Here is a 21,841-nt window from a genome sequence, read left to right on the forward strand (position 1 = left end):
TCATTTTAACTAGAAATTCAAAACTTACGGTATTTCCATTTTATATGATTGAACGCATTTTATGCATATGAAATTGAGGTGTTAGGATAGTGATGTAGGATAGTGAAGCCGATTACTGTGGGATGACCAATTGCTGTGCCTTCGATTTGTTCTCCGGCATAATTAATTCTATATTTATCGAACAATCTTTTTATTCAATCGTATCATGAGAATAATTGAAACGTTCGTCATAAGCGAGTCACCCAGTATCTCAACGGAGAGGGTAAACATAACGATATTTCCTCGAACGGTAGTACACCTTGTAGCAAAACGTGCATCGAGACTCGAGTTGCTCAGCTACAAATCCTGAGGGTCGTAGCCCGTGAAAAGGTAATCGCCAGACGATCCTCGACGAAACTGGAACTTCAAAAGACTCTTGGCTCAGCGTTTTCGATGCACGATGCTTTTTATTCGCGTTCGACCCGGAGTTTCGTACGTCACGACGAGAAACCGGTGTCCTACAAATTTCCAAGTCGCTTCATCATCGTTGCCCATCAGTCACGAAGAAAGAACGCTTGATGGCCGAAGCGCACCGCGAGAAGGCGCTGCAAAAAAATACACGAAGAGCAGCACTAGGGCAGTGAGAAGCAAAGGGGGGCTAACGAAACTCGGCGATAGACAGAAACAGTCTGAAAGGGCGATTGATCGCACAAGAAAGAAATCATAGTTATTGCGATCGATGAGTATGTTTACGACCCTGTGGCCGATTGATGAGTCACTCGGTAATAATCTCACAAGTTTAGCCCAATGTTGGGCAAAATTTTATTCGGATGACGCATAATCATTTGCAATATTATTGTTTTTTGTTAAAAATCAAAATCTATGTTATAATAGGACGCAAGGAATAATTTGAATATTATACATTCCACTTTACTAAAACATTACTTTTTGATTCGATTAAAAGAATAAAATTCTAGAAAGCAAAAAAATTATGAGTGTTGTAAAAAGAATGGCCGAACTTCCCAGACTTATCTACGTTTCGATTTATGTACCACTGGATTGTCACACAGTTGTAAAATTTTATTTGACATTATCGAATAAATGTCCAGTCGAATACAAACTTACTTAGATAACAATTTATAGGTTTAAGATTTGATTCGAATAAGAATTCATTTGAATAAAATTTTATTCGAATAAGAATTCATTTGAGTAATATTTTGTTCGAATAAGAATTTATTGTTACAGGAATTAATATGGAGAAAACAATCGATTTGAATAAAATTGATAAAACATACAGTATCTTTTTCATAGTTTATCGATTTATTTATTTCATGTTCCTTTTTACAATCAACTTTTTTCAAATGTTGCATCGGAAAGTTTGTTAGTTTTAAGTAAATTGCATAACGAAATAATCTTTCTACGGAAAGCAAATTGTAAGAAAATTGTGTACACATAGCTAGAATAATTTATGGCGAACAATGATTTATTCGAATAAATAGTTTGCATAATTTATGATGAATAACGATTTGTTCGAAAAATTTATTTGAGACAATCCGAATAATGCCTAACTCCGCCCTCGTGTGTCATACTGAGACTGTCGTAAAAAATCAATACACTGAGAAGGAAACAATTTATTTCATAAAATATTTATTAAAAATAAAGAAAAACATATTTACATATAATTCGAATCAAATATTCGACTAAAAGGAATTCATTCGAACAAAGTTTTTAGATAAATATTTATTCGATAAAATTCGAATAATATGTAATTCTGATCTAGTCACTGTGAGTCACCACGAAATATCGCATAATAATTCATGGGTGCTGTGGTATGAATCGCGGTCTTTCGAAAGATTGCTCTATCCACTTCCGTTGAATCCAGAATTGATCAAAAACTTAATTAGTAAACGCTTTTGCCGGCACTGTAACCTGCTAATGGCCACAGTATTTTAATAAGAAAAATATTGTACAAAGGCTCGGGTACATAAAGCGTCGTAATTAAATATTTCGGAAATATTGGCGACATGGAAACAATAATACAACCCCTAGCAAAAAGTATTCGAATGCTTTTAAAACGCAATAACTTTTTTAAAAACCGGATTAAATGATTTGAATTTTTTTTAATGTTAAAGGGACTGCAATAACTTTTTTCTAATTTTGCTAAAGTCACATACATATTTATCATATTTTTCCTTTAATTTCCTTTTTCGCCGCAATGTTGCAAAAATAATCGAAGAGATTACGCATCATGATTTTCACCTTCTACTTCACAAGTTAGAGAAAATTAAATCTTTGAAAATTTGTTAATTCGTTGTTACTTTATATTCAAACATTGATATTTCCTGTTTTAAAGTTACATAACATTCGTTCCGATTGAATCTGATGCGATTGACTTCCATTCGTTATCTCTTAACAATCCATCCAGGATTTCCACTTATAAACGTTCGATAGTTAGCACGGTATCACGAGGCTTGCTTGTCGAATAAAAAATTGCGAATTCCGAAATTAATGCGCACGTAATATTTCTTCTTTTGTGCAGACTTACTGGAACGGTTTATGCGTACCATAAATTTGTACCTGAGGTATGAATGTGCGAAATGAATTAATGCAGTAATGCACACAACAGTTCTAAAAGAGTAAATCTGTGCACATCAAACTGTATCGCAGTATAAATTATTCAAGCATTCTAAACATGTACTCGAGAGTCCTGAATTAATAACATCAAGTTTATGATGTTGTAATACCGTATTGCGTCTAGCAAATTCTATTTAATATCTTATTCTACTTTATATTGCAGTTTTAACGTCTTGTTACCTATTCTTCGAAATCATATTTAAAATTTCTCACATGTGTTTCTTGTATCATATTTTTGTGTGCTCAAGTACAATGTACAAGTCAATTCGATTATCGTATGAATCAATGAATTCAGGATAATAGATTATATTACTTATTTTGTACAAAAATTTTAAGTTATTAAATTGTTAAAAAAAATAGATTAAATTTTGTAACAAAATTATTACATTAAATATAATTTATCTTATTTATAAAAATATTACCCCGCCTCTTTTATTATAATCTACGCGTTCAATTAAATTAAGAAATTTATTCGATCATTTTAAAACAGAAAGTGTAGAACCGGTTAATTTGACCGGCAGTCGCGTTAGTGTTAAGCGTAGAATACATTTCGTTCTTTTCAATTTTCGATAATAATTAGTTTTGCACAACCCACCTGTGATTCCATAGGATGTAAATCTATCGCATTTGATTGAAAAATGTGCAAATGTACGTACAAAAAAAGGCATAAGTACTGGGAATTAACGCCATTGTCTCGAATAGTTACATAACATCTTCCTAGTATTGTTCAACTGTATTTATCTGATTCAATGAAAAATTCCACGATTTCAATTATGTGTAAGTAGTACTGATTCATCAATTTCGTAGTAACAGCGATTTCATTAACTGAACTATGAAACTTCTTTTCATATCTTTTTCGTGTTCATTTTAATGGTCGTAATTTAGGTACTCTTTTCGGTACTACGTTTAAGCCGTTTGAAGTAGAATTCTTTGCTAGGTTGATTTAATATTACTAAATCATATTTCACTTGATATTTTCATTTCATTCCTTTTCATAATTTCAAGTTAAAGCTTGAAGGTGGTTTACATAAAAGAGATGTAACAACTTTGTATGTTATTGCATATTACGGAACTTTGAATTCTTGTTTCATTATCCACAAATTAATTTTTTCGACTTACATCATTTCTGTTTTGAACGGCTCATTTGCAGCAGTGAACAGCCGCTTCAAGTTCATCAAAATTTCAATAATTCCACCTTTGTCACCCGACCCGGACATATTAAAAATTCTTCTCTTTCTACATTTTTTAGCTGTTCTCATTTTCTTCTTGGCGTGCACTTCACTTCTTTTTAATCGCCCGTGACACACTGGAATTTCACGCAGAAAGACGAAGGTTTTATTCATTGTAGTTAAAACAATGCTTGTTGTGACCGTAGTTGTACACTGCACTTTGAATTCCATTTTGCCCCGGTTTCTTTTCTCTTTCGATTGTTCACGTTTTCTTCTCAACCAAGTATCTCTCCTAACGTTTCACGTAAAACGGGAGTCTTCTTAAATCTCCGCGTAAAATGTTTTCTTAATTGAGAAACGCCTCTTTCTTACGAGCTTGACGACTTATTCAAGGAAGTTGTAAGTTACACTTGAAATTTTCAGTTGTTTCAATGTCTGACAAACTGGTCGCAGTCGTCAGGTCATCGATCTTGTTACAAATTTTTCTGATGAATCCGGAGTAAAAATAGCTAGAACCGCGTTTTGCTGTTTTCGTTAATATTTACTGTTTATGAAGATATTTTACATTTAATACTCATGAGTTCCATAAAGTTGTAGGTACGAAGATATTTTACATTTAATACTCATGAGAGTTCCATAAAGTTGTAGGTTTCTAAATCCGGGTTTGCTACAGTTTTGTAAATAAATTTCTCTTTTTCTAATTCTATACTATTTGTTAATGCATTGTCACTTCATACGTAGTTTTCTTTTTGAATCCTTTTTCTCTATTCATTCTAATTTCATTGCAATGTACAATGTGACGAGTCAACAAAAAATTATAAAATATAATTACAAAATATGTACAAATTTGTATAAAACATGAATTGAATGAAAATGTATTTCTTCTTTTAATAATTTTGATAATCCGAAAATAATGTAATAACATTCTTAAATTCCTGTCGCCACTACAGTTAACACAGTGTATTTTTATTAATCCAATATTTATGGAAATCACAAAGTGTTTTATTTCTGTAATAATTTTAATAGATTACAAATAACACATTGACATTTTCAAACTCTTTTAATCTGTTTACTCTTTTAAATTACTGCTACTCAATTTTATGATAAATGCACAAAATTCGCATGATTATATAATAATAAGTAATAAGTGATGACAAAAATGACAAAATATCAGGCTGCTTTAGATTCATCAGAAACATTCAATCAAAATCAATGACGCAACGATCGAGATTTCTCGTTGCGAATAAATCTGATTTGATCGTATTTACTAATTAATGGGAAAGTATCTCGGTTGCACTACTACGAAATCCGCCCTTCGCCAGGTTCGAAAACAAAGTGACAAATGATTAAGACAATTTCGAAATAAACTGAACTAAATGTGTGTGTGCCGATAAATTGCGATTTTCCGCCGTAACGTCTCACTGTTTCGATGTCAATTACTAAAGTAATACAATGACGCAACACGAAACTTCGTATTGTTTTCCAGAGTTTCTCGCGTTACTTCTCATTTAAGCTTATCACGTTTTACAGCGTCGGGCTTACAGACTGAGGAGGTATTTTTATTTAAATGCACGACGATCGCAACTGAGTGCAGAGATCGAGAAACTACAGAACATGGTACTTGCACATTTATCCTTATTTCCACTATTGCTATTTATTTTTTTTCTTTATCACTTCCTGCTCACTTATCATCATTATTCTTGTTTCTTTTATATTCATCTAACTCTTTTTTAACACTTTAACGGCCGAAATCACGATGGCGCTCTTAATATTCAGGAAAAGTAATCTACAATGAGTAATAATAACAATCGGTCATTTTTTAAAGTGGAATCACATTTTAAAAATTGGATCAAATGCCTGATATTATAAAATCGCAAAAAATTGAAATAATTTGGTTCAATGCTTAAACAGTTTTTCACCGTTTCATTCTATGAAAAAATGTGAAGTGAACATTATGTTATTTTATAAAATAAATTGTTTGCCTCTCGGTGTATTGAGGGCGTAGTTGGGCATTATTCTGATTGTTTCAAATAACTTATTCGAATAAATTTCGCTATTCATCATAAATTATGTTATCTATTTATTCGAATAAATCATTATTCATCATACATTATTCGATCTATTTATTCGAATAACACTTTATTCAAGTAATACTTTATTCGTGCAACAATTATTGAGAAGTTTCAATACAAGATTTACATCGTCTTCTTTATTTTGATGCAATTGAGGCAAAACAAGTTGCACTCGCAATCGTCAACATCTGAAAGCAATAATTGAGTTATGGATTTATTTATATTTTTTAAACGAATCGCTGTGTATTTTTTCGATATAACACGTCGATAAGTTCCTCTACACCCGTAGAATGATTATTTAGTTACATAACAATAATCAATCTACTCAAACGTAGCAAATTTAGCGATGAAAAACTTCAAAAGAAGTTAATTCTATGAAGTAATATTGACGAAATAAATCGATAAACTATGAAAAAGCACTTTATATTCTATCGTGTTTTTATTCAAATTGATTATTTTCCGTATGAATTCCTGTAGGAATAAATTCTAGAATGAAATCACGAATAAGAACTTATTCCAATAAAATCTTATTCGAATAAAATTTTATTCGGATAAATGTTTATCCGAATAAATTGTTATTCGACTCAATATTTATTTGATATTGTCGCATAAAATTTTATTCGGATTTTGTATCTCGATCAATTTTTATTCGATTGAATTTATTTGATTGAATTTATTCGATAGTGTTGATTAAAATTGTATTCGTTAGTCTTCATCTTTTATCCGTCATCCGAATAAAAGTTTGCCCAACTCTGAACGATGGTCACATTAAGTCTGAAAAATGAGGGCGGGATGAGGCTTAAGACTAGAAGTTATCGGTGGTTTCGTAACGCGCACGAAAAATCCGAAATAAAGAGAAGGTCGATCTAGGTTTTAATGGCAGCACAATGCCTCTGCGTTTCTTGGAAAAAGCAATAACGCCGGCGTAGTTTAATACGGGAGGGCATTCAACCGTTGCCTTGAAATTCACTGGAGAAAAGGGGTCGGTTCCTTGGTTCTATCCTTGGGTGGAGACAACTCCCGGTCGATGCTGCTACTGATTAACGTGTCACACATACCGCATCTTTCCGTTCTTCGAATATATTGGAAAGCTTGGTGTTACCATCGCGAATGTATTCATCATTTCGACATTGTCACACTTACATTTCCTTTTCGTTCCAGTCTTGCCCTTTTTTCTCTTTGGACATTCGCTTTCACGCCCCGTCATTACTTAACTCCGAAGTCCCGTCATTACTTAAGTACGAGATTGTAATTTCATTCCACCTGTTAGATTTCGAAATATTCTTCATTATTTGTCAACTATGTTTGCTGTGTACAGTCGATCCTGATAATATGCCGACACAGTTTTTTTGAAGTTCGACCAAATCACTTGAATTTTATTTGAGCTGATAGAGTGATGACTTCTTAGCGACAATTTGTTTTGCATGAACTTTATTCTTTTCATTGAAGTCGAAATAAAATTCTGTTCTCTTGACGTCGATACTTTTACATTCGAAGAATTTTCTCAGCTAATCTACGAAAAACTCGACCATATTTATTAACAAAGTAGTAAATAACGCGTTTAAAAAAGTGAGATTATTAAACGATAGAAATAGGTAGTCTGTTTAAATACAATTTGTTGAAAGGCACCAACCAAATTTACCGTACTGTAAAGACAAACAATTTTTACATTGCTTCTACAGCTTACTGCATAATTATAGACTCAAAGTAACTTTTACATTGTTACTGATATCTAAACGAAAACTTAACAAAATTATCATGTATATTTCCATTCTTATTTTATATTGTTTTGTATATAAATTATTGTATACACTTTATTGTATATTTTATAAATATAGAGTTAATTTTTCAAGTACCGTAATTGTCAGCAATCTTGTTATGTCCCCTGATCAAGGACGCTCGAGTGGAAATAATTATGCATTTAAGTAGACGCACATTAAATATAAATCTTTTTTCTCTAAAATGATTATTACAATCGAAAAATTTCTGATTATTGTAACTGTGAAGAAAATGGTACTGCGAGGAGTTAACCTTTTGTTTAACTTGCGAAACGTTGCTGTATCGTTTGAATCATATTATGAATGCTATGTCGTGCAAAAGCGATCAATAACTGAAGCATACGAGATCTATAAAAACAGAGTTACGTACGCAAACAATTTTACACCAAATTTCATGTTTCTTTCTGCATGAACAAACATGCCTTTTTTGATTGTAAATGGAACACGAATTGCGGCCAATTGTGTGCACCTGAAATGTTGAAAGCTTATAACTCTTATGGTCCCTATTTCCTATTTATCTTTTATTCATGGCATTCGTACAAATTTTTGGGGAATGTCCATCTTGTTTATTGTTTATAACAATATTCCTATAAATGAAATTATATTTAACACTATAATCGCTACAATTTTTACACGAATGTAGAAATTAATTTACTTCAATATAACTAATTTACTAGTTTATTACTTCAATAAACAATATAAATAATTATTAGACTACGCATTTTATGCACTTATGAGAAAAGTTTATGCAACTTTTTTGCCTTAGAATGGACTTGAAAAATTTCTATTTTGTATAAAAATCCGCGATTCAGTAATGAATTTGAAATTGCTGGAAATCTTTGAAAAGAGGCGAAATTTTTTTTTCGTTTAAAAATAAAATCCTGAAACCTTGTGGAAGGTTTCTAAGTTTCTAAGAACATAACACGTGGACCTATTCTTTGAATTTTTATAATCCGAATGGAATCGAGTCACTTTAACTGTTCCGTACGTCTAGTGTTAATTTTGGAAGAAATTGGAAAGGCTTAATTGAATCGGAATCAATTAATCCGATTTCCTGGCGAAAGACAAAGGACAAACATAAAAGGGGTGGAAGAAGGCGTCGACATTTAAAGGTGAACGCGGAAAGGCGAGTTTCCGAGCCAATAAATGGTTCCACGTGAAATCAAAGGAACCCGGTTTAATTTAAATCGCAGTCTGTTCCTTAACCCTAACTGCTAAGACCAAGCTCGGTCTCCATTATGAATAGCTCCGTAAGATTTACGCTCTGTCCTTCCGCCGCAGTCATTATGCATTTTACGATACGGCAATTTGCCTCTTCGGCACATAACGGTGCTTCCTAATAATCAGAAATTGTTAAATTGCCATGGAAATGACGTAACGATTTCGAAATACTTATTAATTAATTTCTTTTTATCCCAGACGAACGTTCGAATTTTTTGACGATAGATTCTTGACTTTATAAATATTTTTTGATACATATGTGTTTATTTTTCATTTAACATAAAACTAAAAATAGAGTTTCTGCGGCTGTTTAGCTATTGCAACAAAAAATATTTGTTCAATTCGTGTATATTGATTTAAAATCTGTCGATGTTTCTTTTCCTCTTTGTAAAATCTTCGCTCTCACATCGTTTCATTTTCTGACAACTACTATTTGTTCTTCTCGTAATAAATATTTTGTTATCTGAAAAGATTACCACAAAAGGTTTCCTCCGTTTGCAGTTTAGTGTTAATAGACGCTAATAATATTATATACCAATTTCATAGTGTCAACAAAAGCGACATTTTCAATCATTATTTCAGTTATGATCGAATATTCAAACGTTACGAAAAAGTTTTACTTGATGTATTTAATTTATTTGCATATCTAGTATAAAATGCATTTCCGTATAAAATTCTAAACAATCATTTCTTTCTGTGTATTTTACAGCATTTGCGTGACAGTGGTTGTTCTCAATGTTCACTTTCGATCACCGCAGACACATAAAATGGCGCCTTGGGTGAAAAGGGTCTTTATTCACATTCTTCCCCGCTTGTTAGTTATGCGGAGGCCGCAATATAAATTTGACACGAACAGGTAAGAATTTCGAACATTTTCTTTATTAAAATCCACCGGTTTTGTCAAAACAATTTAAATTATCGATATGTATAATGGTATTAGTGTCACTAATTTCAAGAGTTCGTGTTTTTGGAATCTGTCTCATTATCACTAATAAGTCTATCGATATAAAAAAAAAATACAAAATATTTTTTTCTATGTATTTCTGAAACTAGAAAATATATATTTTGTAATTATCTGTATTTGACCGTTATATGCTACAACGTAACTTCTTGAATGTACACAATAATAACTAGACTGCGGACCTTTGCGTAAAATAAAAATTATCTTAGATAAATGCAACAAAAAAGAATTGAATAGAAATCTCTTTCGGTCTTTAATAATTCAAGTGAGTTAAAAATACTACGCGTGGATGCCCTTAAGTTCTTTTAATATTTTCATTGTTTTGAATTTGAATTACCCAGTTTTGTCATATATGCATCAAATCCGCAGTCTAATAATAACCATTGTTATATTAACAATACTTGATGAAATCGTTTACAGATATAGTTCGGGTAGAGTGTTAATGAGAACAGTAAGAGGCAAAGAGAAAACTTGCTATTATCCTTACCAATCATCCACTCAGGAGGATAGCGAAGAACATTTAACACCTAAACGATTTCATAGTCGTGTCCCTTCGAAAGAAGATCTTTCACCTTCCAGGTATTGTAAATAAATTAATATTTTCCGGCGATTCCGGCCTAAATAATTATTACAACAAGTTTATCCAACGAGGCGAGTTAATAAGAATAAATAAATGCACAACGATTACGATGTGACATTTAAGAAACATTTACTTTTCCGACTGGTAGAAATCGATTCTGAATTCTCGACATTTAACAGCCAATAGCTGCAGGCATCAGGATCGATTAGGCTAATATTATTCAGCCGATTTAGTTGCATTTGCTGATTCGACTCGTTGGATCAACTTTAGACATAGACATTCTATCAGGAAACGTACAGAAATGACACGAGTAAAATGTAATTTTAATTGACAATTGAAACGGGAAATTAAAACATTATTAAGAACTTAATTCTGGTTAATTGAGACGAATTCTGTACACGACGATCTTTGTCACCGTTTTCGACTAGTAGCAACCAATAGCTGCGGCAGTGGGGTGGCTAGTGAGGGGGGGAATATAAACACAAAGGTGCCTTCTTGTCGCGTGAGGGCTATACATCATTTCGGTGGAAGAAAAATGTCTCGGGCAGATTAAAATGCTACACGTTCTTGTCGACCTCACATAAAATTGCATTATCTTGTTCGAAATACAGTCTCGCTGACGGTGCAAGATTCGGCGGAAGCTGTTTAATTCACGGACCCCCGTTGCCACCGCTTCCTCTTCACACCGAGTGCGAGGATCTTTCCGTTTCCGGCGACGCAGGGATCGAGGAAGTTAAAAGTCCAGTTCTGCGGAGTCCTCCGACCTTTTCGCACTCACGCTGCCCTCCAGAAATTCACAAATCCTGCATCTGCGTGCGCTTCATCGCTGAGCATACAAAAATGCTCGAAGATTCAACCAAGGTAATGTTCTCGAGAATGATACCTACAAGAAGTTGGGCAAAAAGTAATCTAATTAACGTGAAATCATGTTCATGCTTAATGATGAATGAATAACTTAAGTAATCATGATTAAGGAATAACGTAAGCAATCAAGTAATCATTATTAATGAATATGTAACTTTAGTGATCAAAGCAAATGTAATCGTTAGCGGTGATTAACACAATAATCATTCATGATTCAACAAAAGATTTGTTTTATTTGGGCCCCCAATAGCAAATGACGGAGAAAGATTCGCTTATATTACTTATTATATTACTTACTTATTATATTACTTTATATTACTTATTATTACCAAATATAATCGTGGTTACTAATTTATTCTAGTAACATAATAATTTCTCTTTTAAATGAAAATATTCATACAACTAAATTGTAACAATAAATGCAAAGAATTAAAGTAGCTTTATTCAGAGAAAAAGAATGAAATAAAAGTCATATAAGAGTCATATAAAAGTTATCATATTAGACAGCGGATCTTTATGCAAAATAAAAATTGTCTACATTCACTGCAAGAAATAGAATGTAAATAGAAAGTTATTCCTTCCTTCAATAATTTTATATGATTGGAACTAATATCTTGGCATTATCTATTTAATTTTTTCTCCCTGACACCTTAAATTGCACATGCTCAATTTCGTCATAAATGCATAAAATCTGCAGTCTAGTTAATATTATTTTTTCGGTTTTAAATCGATAACAAACGTATAAATTCTGTTATATAATGCAGTCTTTATATACTCAATCGTTTGTTAGAACTGATCAATTGAGGCATTCATCGCAATAATACTTCTTATCTTCTTTGTCATTATATTTTCTATTCCTGTACTTGCTTTTGTTGTTTTCACGATCCTTTTCATTCAAAGTACTTCTCTGTTCATTTCCATCCTCTGTTTTTCCTCTTATTCTGCTGTTATTGTGTCTTTCATAGAAGCCAACTTTGTTTTCTATTTAAATCATTTTGAAGGAGAATTTTATGAAAAGAATTATGAATGTGTTTTATCAGCCAAGACTTCACAATCGTTTTATAAATAAAATGAATCCTTTTGTAGATCATATTCACTCATTTGCAAATACAATGAATCCTGTTGTAGATCATATTCACTATTTTGCTTACAAAGTTGATCCTTTTCCAGATCATATTCTATTTATGTAAATAAAATTAACTCTTTCACAAGCCTTGTTCACCGTTTTGCAAATAAAATTCACTGTTATTTTAATTTAATTTACTTTTGCGTAATTATTTCTAATAAAATTAATATTAAAATCGAAAATTGGATAACATTTATAAATAATTATTGAATATTGACAAAGATAGATTCTTTGTAATGATATACGTAGTGTTTTATAAATAAGTATATAATTTCATATCAATTTTAAAAAATGAACAACATTTTATTTTATGTGTAAAAAGATGAACGTGATTTGCGAAAAGATAATTAAAGCCTGTATAAGGGTTACTCCTACTTGCGAAAAAGACAAATATGGTCTGCAAAAGCATTTAAATAAGTGAATGTGGAAGGATTAATTTTTGCCGCGACATCTGTATCATAACTAGACGGCCGATTTTATATATTATTAACAAAAATAACTAAAAGTTAAATAGAAAACTGCGAAGACATGAGAAAAATTTGAAAATACTTTTATATTATGTAGAACTTATTAAAGTTGGTTTCAAAAGGCTTACGTTTCTTACAATTAACATAAGTAATTTTGACTTCGCATAAATATCCGCAGTCTAATGATAACTAACATCAATCCTAGATTATAATATCACGGTCTGCTTGCAAAAGACATGAACTCCACCACAATCGCGTAATAAAATTCAACATTGAATTTTCCTACTTCGTAAAAAGGTGAAGGAGGACTGGAAGTACGTGGCGATGGTCCTAGACAGACTGTTCCTCTGGATCTTCACTCTGGCAGTCTTTGTTGGTACAGCTGGGATCATCCTGCAAGCTCCGACACTCTACGACGACAGGGTACCAATTGATAAAAAATTCAGTGATTTCGCAACCACCACAGTAGTGAACTGTCCGCCGCAATAGTCCATGCCTGAGCCCTGCACCGTGGAGAAAAACTAAGGACCAAGAACCGGAAGTAACGCACTACCAACCCGGAAACCCATCCTAGCCTTAGGACTTCCAGCGACTTCCAGCGACGTTCAATAACGAAATTACGGTAAAAGGGCTCCATTTTCTAAGACGATTGTAAAGTATACGACGTACACCAAGTACAGGACGCGAAGCAAACCAAGATGAAGGGAGATTCGATGGAAACATTTTCGAATTGCTTTCTTCACGTTAATGAACAATAATTATTCTTGACCATAATGTTGTATGTAAAGTGCTGTCAATAACACTCAGTCAAGAATGTTCGAAACTCCTGCTAACTTTCAATAACTTGCAGGTAGGAAACAATAATTAATTGACGAATGAGCGAAGTTTAATAGAAGTAGCGAATGCCAATTGAATTCATAAATCTTCAATATATGATATTACAACGGTTTTTAAGTATAGCTTCGAAATAATGGTTTAATATACTTAATTTATTTAACAATATATTAATTCTAGAATATTTCTTAAACTTTATACAGAATAATTTATATCATTACATCTGATATTAATTGTAACAAACGCGTATTTATAATATCACATTTTCTAACTATGTTCTCTTTACTATGTTTCATTAATATTCGATAGTGACAATTGAAGGAAATGTTGCAAAAAATCGCTAAATCATATTTCAGTAAATTCCTTCGGAATTGCAATCGACGAAGACTTTGTGCAAGTACATTAACTGTAAAATAATAACTACTTCATCGCGTACGAACAATAATCAGTACATTGGCAAAGTTGATTTCAGTTAGTAATTCAGACACGTTCGTCGTGAAAAGGGAAAGAAGCTCTCGGAATCTTCCTTCATTTCATCACCATCGACTCGAAACGAATGACTCGTGGTCATTGATTCCTGACTTAAATTCGAGTGTGTCGTCACGGTGAACAGCGAACGACACCATTTTGAAGAAACTTATACCTATATAGTCTGCTCAAGTAAATCGTAATATGAAGCTGCCACTACTTAATCGGGTTTAAAGCAACAAGTTAAGTAAAGGTAATAAATAATTTAGTTAAACCCTTGACTCTCACGTCGCAGATTGAGGTAAAGTAAAAAGTGTTAACTATTGTGAAAATCGATCGATCGACCAAGGGTTATAAACATTTACGAATAAAATTGTCGTACGGTCGCGTGTTTTATATAATACCGTTTATCCGACACGTTAAGAAAATAAATTATTCTTAGGCATCACGATTGTAGGTAGCTCGTTGTACGACACGAATTTAGTGTGTAACTTAATGTATAATCGATTAGCATTAATCATTTAGGAACGTACATAACCGTTTGTACGAATGTATCTTTAAGAAAGAGAGATCATGGATCATGTATGAATGTAACGAAATATCACTCGAAATTCTCAATATTGTTTTGTAAGATACTATTAAGTACTTTTTAATTATTACACGTTCATCTCGCTAGAAATGTGTCTCGGTTCATTAACTCTTAATGTCGCAAAATTCGTAATTGAGATATTCATGAAATATTATTAATCTTTGTATCACGAACTATCAAATCATACAACATCTTGCATATATTAGATACGTTTAAACAATTTTAATTTCTTAGATTCTTTATTTATTGATGCTTCTGTGATTCATATTGTGCATTGTTTCGAGCCAACTGAATCAAAATGCAAAACAACGGTTTCTTCTTAATTATACATAAATTCTTCACTAACTTTTGATGTCCTTGTTCGTAAAACTCAAATTGTTATTTATCTGGACTTTCAAAATGATGCAAAATTGTAATTTTCAAGTATTGGAAGTGTCCCATCTAAAAATGTGAAATGTTAACATTAACGATGTCCCAAATGAAACATAAATGAAATGCATTACTTTTAATTTCACAAAAAAATAGCCATCGATATATAATATTTCTACAAATTTTTACTGTTCATTATGAAGTGACCTCGCGTATGCTACCTTACGCTTAAGGGTTTCATTGTCATTTAATAATCGGCACTTGCTGGTCACGCTACCGAATATGCTGTTTTAGAAATATTTCTAACACGTTCTTTGTTCGGATCACACACCTCACAACACTCTTTACCAATTATTTAAGAGTGACCGATGCTTTTCGAAGGTGATCGATGAAAGGCGTTGCGACAAGCGTGACCATGTAACACCAGTTATCGAAATCGTTCGGTGAGAATAATCATTTGTCCCTGCTGTTCGGTGCACGCAGCTTAAGGTTGAGTGAAGTTTCGTTACGGATAACATTAGTCTCGGTGAGAATGCTGTATTTTGTAACGAAAGAATCGAAACACGCGAGACATTACAATAATAATAACCAATAGTATGGTAAGAACAAGTAAAGCATACGAATTCTAAAGCTGATAGATGTAGCTGATTGAACAACCGATGACGTCGTTGTTCAATGCCGTAGTACGTGGTTAATGTTACTGTGGGTTTGTCATCGTTTTGTCTCTTCATTAGGTTCGACCGTTTCTTTGTCCAATCACGCGCCATGTATAAACATCCTACTATCGCAGTTAATGATCGTTAGTTGCGCATTGTCGTGCAAGCGGACTGATACTCGCGTCGGAGAATCCGCGATTCCTCAGCTTAAGCTATCGGACGACCATACTGGATCTACAGTAAGAGCCCCAACTCCTACACGTTTTTCTTCCCCTTCGACTGCGTAACATGCTCCAACCTATTTCCAATGAGGGAAATAGATGAGGCCGTGACATGCATGGTTGGTAGATCATATATGTGTATCTATAGACGCGGCTTCGGATAATTTCTCTGAAGAAAAAATAAATCATCTACGTGAGGTCACGCGTGGCCAAGATGTATAAGCTATGCTAGTATGTAAGTGCGTACTATCTATTCAGTTCCAAGAGGACATATGTAACAAAATTTCAATACGCAAAACAATTTTAATGCTCGATTTTAATATGTTGTTAATTTTTGCAAGATAAGTATCTAGATGTATACATATATTCTTTTTAAAGTATCCAAGTTAAATAGTTCTCATTGTAACATGTTTTGGAAACACATGGGGGAAAAAAGCTGTGTTGCCAGAGAATTGATGCCGCGCGGGGAATCTTCTTCCTCCCATCCCCCGTAAGCCTTTCCCCGTAAACGCCGACAAACTGAAGAGTAGCAAAGGGGATACGTAACAGCACTAGACCTAGTATCGTCAGGTGACAATGCGTAGGTCAGCTTTTTGGTCACGACGCATCCTCATCAATTCAGTGTTCTGAAATCCGAGAGTCTTCGATACGAGTGGGGAAGAAAGTAGCTTGTGGATAATTGCGGAGCGAGGGTGCGATGAACGGGGAACCACACGCGCCATCAATTCCCTGGCAATACGGGAAAGAAGTCTTCATCTGGTTTCGCTGACCCAGAGTCGTGTGTGCAGGAATTGGCGCTAGTACCGTACAACTTTATGAAACGATGCTTGAGCATTTTCGGCGAATAGCACGGTCGAACGTTGGCGTCCAGTCGCGAATCTCGAATTCTTCGACGTCCTTAGGCATGTTCATAGCTGAGAATCGTAGTTCGAACGCATCCAAAGTAAGATGCCTTACGTCACGTTGGATTTGTAAATACATTTGTAGGATGAACTGTATATCGGTATTACGTAAATACTGCCATTAGAGAGTGTTGTTAGCGTGAGAGATGTTTTTTGTATCGTTGTACTGGTGAAATCCTCGATTCTTCGTCAGCCAGTGACTGAAGCAATGATGGCTACGAGGGTTAATTGATAAACGATGACCGCGAACACTTCTGTTATAAACCGTGTGTACACGGTGATCGGCGGCGTTTCGACGCCAACGAAATTTTCATATTTCCACGACGACCACCAGTCGGTTACGCTACCTACAAGGCTTTTATTATACCGAACGCGCATGAAATATATACGCTACTTGTAGTACCTCGTCGTGGTGGAACAGTCACCTGCGGATCGTGCGATCGACAACAGTTTTATCATAAATAGGATTCGCCACTGGTGCGTCGTCCTAGGTTGTGCATCTCGAGTTTATACACTGGCTGGGCATCTCTGTTTATCAATTAATGCTGGTAACGAGTACAGTTTTTGACGTCGTTAGAATCTTCCAGATGCAATTGGCGGATAGGGTATGTATTGACCGGGAAGATGCGTTGTATGAATAATGTCGAGCGACCGAAGGATCGGTCTCCGGAGATGTAGTATTTGAACACGAGTAAACATATTCGCTACCTGATCGATAAATCGTCCAGAAAACGCCGAAATACGGTGAAGTGGAGCGGGGTCTGTTTCGTCGATCGTGGTTAGCCTGAAACCAGAACTCCCCCTTAGAGGAACGAACAAAATAAATAAGAAATTTACTTTGCACTAGAGTAATAGGGAAGAACGCACACAATTTTCTATGATAGAGTCGGTTACTACTTTACGTGTAACGTCGTAATTATTCGTTAGTGTGTTGAAAACAGCTGACACGCGGTGACCAATGCCAGTGATACAACGGGGTAGCTAGCGTCGAACTTGTTCCCCTTTTTAAGTGACTGAGTACGATAAAAGCGATCGGAATAATAACGGAATAAGAAATTCTGTTTAACTCATGACAAAATATATTTTCTAATCGGATACTATTGGATTTGTAATACTATTTACTTTCTGTTACTATTATCCTGGATTGTTAATATTGCGATTCGAAAAGTAATTGTTCAACTGTCACACGTTCACTGTAACCTCTATCTTTGCTGATTAAGAATGTGAACATGATTTATAATCATAGCTAATTAATTAATTTATAATTACTTATTTGGTAACTAAAAATATGAATGAAAGCTTGCAATAGTCCTTTCTTATGCAGAAATGGAGAAACCAATTAAAAAGACTATTTGAGAGGGATCGATAATCAGCGAATTATTCGATACGCTATGTTAATATTGTTTCCTGTCCACATATACAGTAATATCGAATATTTCAATTATACTTGACCGAATCACTGGAATTAGTCACTGTGTGCCGGGTCGTTAGCTCGATGCTACAATAACGAACCTTAAAGTTTCACTTTGACAATAGTAGATTATTCCACCGATAGTCAGCTATTGTTACTTTGATATTTTAACAGTTGTTAATGAATCGCAGACGTTTAATTATTGTTAGGGATGGGCGATCGGGATACAAGTGACTGCTATTCCTGGCGAGGAAAGCTGATAATATTTGAAGCGAAGAGCAAGTGGTATCTAGTTAGGTAATAGCGACATAGAAGAAACTAACTAACCGTAAGGTGTAAATAATGTGTACATAGACAAACCGTAACATAAGTCAGAGGCTATAAATTGGACTTTTTTTACCATTTCGAGAACCTGGGGTGTCCCAGGATATTGTTCAGGACACGATGATGGTCGGTAGCGAAAACATACTTGTAAGTTTTATTTATCAATGACAACGAACAAATCAAACTAATTTCTGTCCTTTTTGATTGTACAATTCCTATGAGTTCCATTCGATCGTTTATTTCGGATGATCTAACTTTCGATCGATTCGATTCGAGCATTCGTGTCGAAAATTCATAAAATTCATTCAGTTACAACTTCTGGGTTCTGTATAAATGGTGTTCGTTTTCTTCTATCGAGTAACTCGCTTGGAGAGAGATCATTACTCGTCAAGTCATGTACTAATATAAAACATAATGTGCAAATGTCATAGTTCAGCGAATTGACTTTTGTGAGCTAGGGCTTCGAATGGTTTTGGAAATTTGGTAACAGTTTCACGTGAGCATTTGAATGACTGTAATAAACAATTGCGAATGTAACGCATTCGAGTTATGTTACTGCGTTGTCAGCCATTTTGTCTTCGCATGAACAAAATGCCAAATACAAGATCACAAATGTTTGTTTCTACATATATAGGGTGATGTATTTGAAGCGTTACTTAGATTGATTCATTTTTTCAATGGTAATAATTATTACTCAAATTTTCGAAGGCAACAGCCATTAATGGTTCATTTCATTCGTTGCCAATCACGATGATGTCTGTTATTCACAGATGTTTAAGAATTTATTAAATAATTGTTCAAAAATGACAATATTCTGATCGATCCAAAATCCATCAAATTATTTTGATTAATATAACGCAACAAATTCCATTGAAATTATTATTTAAATAGAAAATTATCAAGCTTTTCTTAGATACAGTTTTATTATTTTAAAAGAACTATTAATAAACTTCCGGTAAATAAAGTGTTAATCACCGCGGAAAATATTTCTACCTGACAGCTAGAATTGATACCAATAAAATATAAATCCTTGAAAATTCGAAATTGTATTTGAAGACATGATTCTTATCTAAATGGCTTATGATTAACTGCATTTTCCTAGTAAGCATACCCATCGATTATTGCAATATTAAATTTTTACGAGCGTATGATTTTCCCTGTACAACGTAGAATAAATTAATACTACTGAAAATGTTTATGCATTGAGTAGACGATTCGGTGAAACAAAATATCAGAAATGTTTTAATGATATGCTTGTTTCGCTATTAATTTATGTTGGTTTAGTACTTAATGAAGAAGACAGACTTCTGTTCGATTTCAGCTTTTGTAAATTATTTTATGAAAGTGTGATTCTGCATAAACATTTGCAAGTTTATGATAATATGCTGTCATCGTCGGTTATAGTGGCCTTCGACTAGAGCTACTCTCCGCAATAAAAAATTAGCATTACCTATTTTTATTATTCACACAAGATATCTAGAACTTTAAGTTACAATTGAAGTATTCGTTTGCGATTTCAAATATCACCATTTATCCAAAAATATTAAATTGTAGAAACAGTATTCACGTTTATACGATGTCATTACGAAATTGCGATTAAATTATTTTATTTATTTAACACTTAAGTTGTAATTCGAATCTGTTGAAGATCTGCAATTATAATTTGAGTTTGGATGCCAAAGGATGAATTTGACTTCGAAATGGATAGTTTAAAATACATTCGGATTTTCATTTCGCTTATATGAAATTTCAATTTGAAATCAATAGTTTGGTCTTGAACTTGAATTTAAGTTTCAAAACATTGTGTCCACGAAACATTAATTTTACTTCATGTCAATAGGCAATATATCGCATACTATTTACGTGTAAACGATAAAAACAAAGTTTTGTCATAAACGCATGAAATAATATAAAGCAAAATTATACGATTATTCTAATTTATTAGGAAAATTGATAGCAGTACGGATAATGTAATTTTCGAATAGTGGAATAACTATTTTATTTTATAGCGATCTTCTTGGAAAAGATCAATACCAAAAGAACAATCACAAAGAATGATATATAATTGAAATTCATTATTGAAATTCGAGAAAAACATTTCTACATGTTATCCGACTCTTCGCTTTACAGTTTCTTTTGCCACAAAGAAGACAAAATTCTTGTTAGACTAGCTCAAATGAAATATTCAAATCTGAGATGTTTTTTTCAGTGATGGAAATATTTGTATTCAATTTAATAATTATATGTATTCTCAGAGACTATGAAATATTTATTCAATTTAATAATTATATGGCATTTTCAGTAACTAAGATATTTTTATCTAATATTATATCACATAATTATATCACACTTTTAATGTCTGACATATTTTTATTCTATAAATTATATATAACACAATTAATACATTTTATCCATTAATCTACACTTGCATAACTTATCTCGTGTATTATTATAACTATCATGTTTTATTGTTATTCAGAAGAATTGAACTTTTTTTTTAATGGATGATCAAAATACATTTTCAATAATTGCATTCACTATTTCCGTCGAATATTTGATATTAAAGATAGTATTTTGATGATTCAAGAAAATTGGGGTTCATGGACATAAATTGCAATGACGCTTGCCTTAATTTGTTATTGCGGAGACACATTTGATTCACTTAATCATAACACAATCGATCATCTGTCCGTGATGGAAACAAAAAAAAGTTCGACTCGTTCCTCGAAATGAATTGTACACGAGATAAACGAAGCTTCCGGCGTGGTAAGAAAAAAATAAAGAAAGGAAAAAAAGAAAGACGGAATAATGGGCGCGATTGTCTCGTAGTATTAATGAAAACAAGTAGCTGAGAAAATTATTGATAACGGAGAACGTTTTAGTAACGTAGGCTAAGAATGAGTAAGAATGACGGTATGAATTTCATAATTAACGATTAATTATAGTAAACAAGTGTACTAAATAGTGCTAGCGCTATGAAAATTGAGGAAAACTAATGTGCAGAGAAAAGTAAAAGTAAACGTTGAAAATTATCGAAGTATTGATTACCATCGTTAGATACCAATACTATGTATAGCGTTTGTTAAATATGTACCTATGAATTATCGATGACCGTCGTTCTAAGACTACATGATGTAAGGACGAGATTCTTGTTGCTTGGTTTTGTAATCATGCTTGACGAAAGCATTCGAAGAATAAAACTTGTTGTCGTAGAAA

The 21,841-nt window shown here is 33.2% G+C and overlaps 1 protein-coding gene across 2 annotated transcripts in view; it reads left to right on the top strand.

Annotated features, from left to right (window-relative positions):
• The window catches only part of nAChRalpha4 (nicotinic acetylcholine receptor alpha4), a 297,477-nt gene extending 275,636 nt beyond the window's left edge, over positions 1-21,841 (top strand). For both annotated transcript variants that reach the window (XM_033478915.2, XM_033478916.2), the window contains exons 9-12: positions 9,563-9,709; positions 10,235-10,393; positions 11,006-11,255; positions 13,149-21,841. In XM_033478915.2, the coding sequence (XP_033334806.1) occupies positions 9,563-9,709; positions 10,235-10,393; positions 11,006-11,255; positions 13,149-13,340 (748 nt within the window). In that variant the 3' untranslated portion in view covers positions 13,341-21,841. The remainder of the gene's footprint in view (positions 1-9,562; positions 9,710-10,234; positions 10,394-11,005; positions 11,256-13,148) is intronic.

Source organism: Megalopta genalis, chromosome 2, assembly GCF_051020955.1.
Source record: "Megalopta genalis isolate 19385.01 chromosome 2, iyMegGena1_principal, whole genome shotgun sequence".
NCBI lineage: Eukaryota > Metazoa > Arthropoda > Insecta > Hymenoptera > Halictidae > Megalopta > Megalopta genalis.